The 6,318-nt window shown below is 35.7% G+C and overlaps 1 protein-coding gene across 1 annotated transcript; it reads right to left on the bottom strand.

Moving 5' to 3' along the window:
* Positions 1 to 391: 391 nt before the first annotated feature.
* On the bottom strand, positions 392 to 5,305 carry LOC133316942 (protein EARLY FLOWERING 3-like). The gene is made up of 4 exons (XM_061518742.1): positions 4,890 to 5,305; positions 3,514 to 4,388; positions 1,702 to 1,753; positions 392 to 1,557 (listed from the first exon to the last, which is right to left on the bottom strand). Exons 1-4 carry the CDS (start codon positions 5,064 to 5,066, stop codon positions 556 to 558), a joined length of 2,106 nt encoding a protein of 701 aa, XP_061374726.1. The 5' UTR covers positions 5,067 to 5,305; the 3' UTR covers positions 392 to 555.
* Positions 5,306 to 6,318: the final 1,013 nt, after the last annotated feature.

Below are 6,318 nucleotides of genomic sequence, written 5' to 3'. Positions count from 1 at the left end.
CATATAACTTTCCCCTTTTAAATTAGTGAAATTTATATTTGAATTAATCCATTTTCAAATTCATATAATATTTGTGTTGCCAAAGTCTAAATTGATCCGCAAATACGAAATTGATTGACGTTAAATTATTTATATCAATTTTAACATGACATTAATGAAAAATTTGATATTCAAATTATTCGTGTCGTATCAATCCATAAAATAAATATATTATATTCGGGTTAAAACTTTTAACTCATTTTCAAATTCATTTGATATTCATGTTCAATGTATTCATACTGTGTTAAATTGTAGTTTCCAAACCCCCATCTCCTCACACGTAGGGAGGATTCCGAGTAAATCAATTCCAATAGCAAAATGAAAGTATGTGTATGGAGACAGCATACACTAATAGTACATTTGACTAATTTTCACATTCCACAGATAATATCTAATACAAAATATGTTGTAATTAGGACAACACCAAAAGGAAATGTAAAACAAATTAACCCGATACATGATGTCAGGCAACAAGAATACCAACTCAACTCAAAAGGTTCCACTCCATAAACAGAACTAGACTAAATCATACTGTTTTCTCTCTTCTTGAATCGATTGAAAAATTCTAGCAGCTGATTCCGTTGCAGATCTCGGGTTATGTGGCACTACTTTGATTACTTGCGATTGCTGTCTGTTTTCTAGAGACTGAAGGACTCCTTCTGATACTAAAGGAGTCATAAGGGAAAGAGAATGATCATCTCTTCCTTCAGCAATTTTCCCTGCTCTGGTTCCTTGTGACATTTCACCAGGACTACTTGCTCTACTCCCTTGTAACTCACCCTTTTTAGACCCTTTAAATTTCTTGACATGTAATATAGCTCCATTTCTCTGAACTGGCAAATTTGATGAGCTTTGATTATGAGTGTTAAAACTAGCTCCCTCTACATATGAGTGACCATTTTGACCATGAGAACCTTGTGCAGCAAACTGGTTCACCTTCTCAACAGCTGGTCCTGATACTGATTGATTCATTACCGGCACGCTGTATGGAGGAAAGTACGCATGACTGCTTGGAGGAATGTAAGGTGGCGACACAATTACTTGATGAGAAGAAGGGATTCCATAGGCATGATGATTCATGAAAGTACCACCCAGAGGATACGTTGTTCCTGAAAATCCAGGAACAGGATATGGCTTGTAGACAAGCCCTTCAGAAGGAGACATGACAGGAACTAACCACTGATGTCCAGGTGACTGATTGAAACACCAGGGACCTGTTTTATTATCAGGAGCTAAATTTGTCTGGTGTGGATTTTTGGGAGAGTGGGTGTAATCTGAAAGGTGGCTAGCATTTTTCAAGGATGAAAAAGATGTTTTCCCAACTGCATTCTCAGCGGAACGTTCTATTTTATGGTTTAGCTTTTCAGAACCATCTTGCCGCTTGAGTTTTTGTTGCTGAGGTTCAATAACAACTTCCAATGAGAGACTTTTAGGAGTAGATCCCTTCAGAGGAAATTTTCCCAATAAAGCATCATCTTCCAGCAAAAAATCTGGTGATTCAGCAATCAGCTGTTGGACCTGTTTAAATTAAAAGAATTAATTTTGTATGAACAGACTTGAAGGATGAATCTATGAGTCCATGTGCATGGGTGTGTGCAGAAAAGCTAACACTGCTTCCCGTTTTGAACTAGCACAAGCACTTAGTGTAGAAGATCATTTTACCTTTATCAGTCTGTGCAATTCAAATACTTGGACAGCAAACAGTCTCTGCTGACTGTAGAGAAGGAATGGGAGTTCGATCAAGAAAATTGCACAATGTGGGACTTGAGACACACAAAATTGAAATGAAAAGGAAAATGACATATTTGGAGCTAGATATGATCATGTTGAAAGGACAAATATATAAACCAATAACCAGCAAAAACCAAGGATCTCCAGTCACACCAGATAACTGGTCAAATAAGCCAAATATTTTATCATTCTATAACTCATAAATATCATATCTTAGCGGAAATCTTAACAAAGCTCTTCCAGGAGGACTGAAATGTATTATTGAGACACAAATCTTATAACCATGCCCGTTTTACAAAGATAACATGCCTATTCTGGTCATATATTTCTACAATGCAACAAGCTTTCTCATATAGAATGCTAAATAAATTATATTTTATAGGAGAAAAACAAAATATATAATTCAGAGGAAATATGTGTGCAACTTCATTGTTGCTGCTTCAAACTTCAAATAAAGATCAGACTCGACCAGGAAGCATCAAGCATACAATCAAATGTGGGTACATATAGCATTCCCGATAAAATCAACCAACCTTTTATTTGTAAAGCTTTGTGTTTATCATCTTTTATGGGGGCAAGCAAATATACATCAAATAATACCAAAGATATCTACTCTATATGAACACAGATCGCACAACACCATAGCTATCTACAGTGTATTATTGTAAAGAAAAATCCCAATCTCAATCCCAAAATGTCTAGAACAAAGAAAACCAAGACACTAGATAAGTAGGGGAAGGAGAAAAGAAAAAGTCATCTTATTGCGATAACACCTATTAAGGACTCATTAAGTCATCATATACTCTCCAAGTGTTCCTACCATACTCTGCTGGGATCATCCTGCATTACTTGGTCCCCTTCTTAGTCCAAGTCCTTCAGTGCAGTAAGGGCAAGCAGTGCAGTAAGGGAAACTTGCCCCAGTCGTCACATGGAGAACCAAGTAAGAGGAAACCAAGACAGGAATATATCCAAATAGTGAATCATGAGATGATCTGCTGTCACAAGGATGCCCATCCAACATAGTACAATATTTTAAGACTGCTCACCACCCTGTTGTAAGATGATCCATTACCCACCATTAAAGCATTATTCGGGACTTTGAAAATATTCAAAACCAATTTAGAAGGGACCCCAAGACTATCAAATTTCCTTTCTTCAAAGCCACATTTACAACCCCTTAATTGAGATGTTAACTATCCAGGCCACATGCCTAGCATAGTTAACAATGCATAGAAGAAACTACTGCAGCTATACATTTGTAACAATAGGAGAGAAGAAAAATACCAGCAGTAAGTAGCAACGGGCAAAAATTTCACATATTCTCAAACCAGACCTCATATACGAATCAAATATGCATGCAAAAGCAGAAGTCTCATCATTACATCAAAATATCAGTTAAATCAAATCAGCAGTCCGTGAATAAACCAAACTTCCACCAAATCAAACTTACTCTTTTTTCTGTTATTTTTTATTTTATTTTAAATTTCCGAGCATACGTACATAGAAAACAAATTATGACTTCTTTTCATGCCAAAATCATAAATTTGTAGTATTTAAGAAACTAAAAATTTACATAAAAACTGTCAGGCTGAAGCATGAAAGATAATCCACTTATCATAAATCAGTAAAGGGTTCACAAGGAAATAATTCAAGTTTGAGACCACCACAAAAACATATGCTTCTGACAATCAACAAGACAGACCACCACAGAAACAGATGCTACTGACAATCAACAAGACTTACTTGGCAATTTCCCGTCTTGCTTTCCAGAAATGTTTTTGACCTATTATCCCTACAACATCATCAGGAGAAACTTTCAGGCTTGACAAATTTTCTTCACTGGAGATCTTGGAAACATCATCACTTTCATCTAGATTTCCATTCTGTATTTGGCCACCAGTCCTGGTACCATGATATTCAGTGTCATTGGTAGCCTCATGTGGACTGGTTTGGTTCACTTTAGAACGAAAGCAGCCTCTTGGTACAAGGGTGTTTCCATTATCCAAATCCCTAGTAGAGCCAAGGAGACCATCACCATGTTCAATGTCATTGGATTTTGACCCAGCTATACCCTCTAGCTGTAAGCATACATCAGCATGTTGTAATCTGCTTATATTTAACACAGGACATTCTTGATCCTCTTGATTTGGAATCACCTTGGCTTGCTTCACTAAACTGTCAACAATTTCGCCAGTTGATATGTTTTTGACAGACATTACAGGTCGCTGTCTTCTTCGGCTTACTTGCAGAAGCCCTTCACTCTCACTCCGCAAATCTTTTCTCATATCAGTAAGCGGCAATCCAAATTGTGCGGGATCGTTGTCACCACCATTTTGCGCTGCTACTGAACAACCAAGACTCATAGTGCCCATAGGAGTGAGTTTTTTCCCACTGAAACTCTCCAGTGTTTGATCATTAGGTTGACCAATCGTCGAGTGAACATATACACTAACCCTAAAGTCACCTTCATCTACTTTTTCCCTCTGTTCAATTTGTGCAAACGAAGTGTCCGGGTTTGATCCATCAGATTGGTGAGAAATATAACTTTCAGCACGACGAGAGCGTGTTTGTGAAGGCAAATGAACCGGTACAATATAACTTCTCTCACGTTCAATCCCCTGCAAATATATATGTTAACTCACGTTAGAGACATACATAAAGTTATTCATAAACCTTCAACCTAAGATCTAACACCTTACACTTTTAGGAGAGTTAATTCTTAATATGGTATCACAACTTCTATAACCAAATTTCAAAGCCTCGGTAACTATAGGATTACGAATTTAATCATGTGGAATTAAATAAGCACAAGATAAAACTAAAAAAAAAAATGGACTTGTATACACCTTCAACCAAATGGTGAGAGTCTAATTATTGCGGCCAATTCTTTTAAATCAAAGTTAGATTTCAGCACAAGTTGGGCATATGCAAGCCCAAAAGGGCTCTTGAGTGAGTTGGTGCTACAAACTCCTAGGTAAAACATAAAAAGGTTAAGAAACCCCTTAATTGAAAAATACAACTATGAATTTCTCTTATGCTAAAAGCAACTAAACAAGCACAGATATTTCAAACTTAAAAAAATAAAATTGAAACATAAAGTGAGGAAATCCAAAACATACCTGGGAGGTTGAAGAAGTAATTGGATTGACCCTTTGAGAGGGAATAGTAAATTGTTCATAGAGGGCCATCTTATTCCTTGGTGGTGCTCTTGGACCTCCCTTCTCTGTATCATTAACATGGAGCCTTGGGAACATTGGCCCCACCAACTTCTCATCATCTTTCCCTCTCTTCATCATTATACTCTTCCTTCGTATATCTTAAATTGCGAACACGCAGAGAGAGAGAGAGAGAGAGAGAGAGAGGGTATAATCGTCAATCTACTCTCGAAGCTAAAGCTAATAGAAATCCAGATGAAGGATATGAAGTAACTGGCGTGAAGACCGACAACAGGAGAAAAATAAGGAAAACTGAACAGCCTGTTTAGGGATTCCTCGGAATGATAAGGGAAAGAGAAGAAAAAGTGCGGTCTTGTGGGTTCCCCCCTTCGACAATAAGATTGGTTAACTAGATCACAATCACATTGTCTTGTCCAGATTGACGTTTTCTTCACTTTACTGTTAAAATAAAAACACTTTTTATTTATTTTATTTTAACTTAATTTTAGGAGAATCATCCAACACTAACACCGATCAAACTGTTATTTTTTGATAAAATTTGTATTCAAATGCCAATCAAAAATATTTTTTACCATACTGTCACAAGTCTTAATTTGTTATCACTAGTAATAAATTACATTCGTCAATGATTGCGTGACATGTGGTCATTGTAGACCAAATTCGCTATCACTATAGTAAATTATAACATGTCAGTTTTTTTCTGTAAAAGTGTGCCACAAAATTATTGGCAAAAGTAATTCACTACCAATTGTAACGAATTATGACACATGACAGTGTGATAAAAAATATTATTCGTATGATATTTGAATATAATTCTTGCCAAAAAATAACATTTTGGTGAGTGTTCTCATCCAACTACGGTAAATTTTCATTATTACCTAATGAAATGACAAATAAGTGAGATTAATCTGATATTAACCATACATATTGTTTGGATAAAATAAATAAAGTTGACTCTACTCGATTGCTTCATCTTTAGAACTACTCCAGTTTGAATATTGTTGAAACTTAGAAAGGGGCTCTCCCAATACCAATAATATTGTGAGAATACTGAAGAAACTTTCTCACCGAGGCTACCAAATTTTGAAAAATTTCGGTGCCTTTCTCTTCTTTGATTGCAAGCTAACCAATAACTCATAGAATTATAATCTAAACAAGATTTTCTTCTATATTCTACTGTTAAAATATATTTAATCTCTAATAACATATAGTAAAATCTATTAATGTCCATTTACAACAAAATTCTAATCGTTAAGGGTTTTTTATCTCCTCGTGCATTATTGTTTCGCTTCACAAGTTACTAATTTTTTTTCAATATTCTAATTTTTAATTTTTTTTTTCTTACGAGTGCCGCTCATTTTATAGTATGCTC

Source organism: Gastrolobium bilobum, unplaced genomic scaffold, assembly GCF_033153095.1.
Source record: "Gastrolobium bilobum isolate Gb01-03AN ecotype WA unplaced genomic scaffold, APGP_CSIRO_Gbil_v1 utg15090, whole genome shotgun sequence".
NCBI classification, from domain to species: domain Eukaryota; kingdom Viridiplantae; phylum Streptophyta; class Magnoliopsida; order Fabales; family Fabaceae; genus Gastrolobium; species Gastrolobium bilobum.
The sequence above is the reverse complement of the archived record's forward strand: the minus strand, read 5'-3'. Positions and strand labels throughout refer to the sequence as shown.

Excerpts from the sequence above, each read along its gene's own strand:
- LOC133316942 (XM_061518742.1), bottom strand. The coding sequence starts at position 5,066 with ATGATGAAGAGAGGGAAAGATGATGAGAAGTTGGTGGGGCCAATGTTC. Across the intron at positions 1,754-3,513 it reads GCAAGACGGGAAATTGCCAA|TCAGCAGAGACTGTTTGCTG; the intron begins GTAAGTCTTGTT and ends CCTTCTCTACAG. Across the intron at positions 1,558-1,701 it reads AATTGCACAGACTGATAAAG|GTCCAACAGCTGATTGCTGA; the intron begins GTAAAATGATCT and ends TAATTTAAACAG.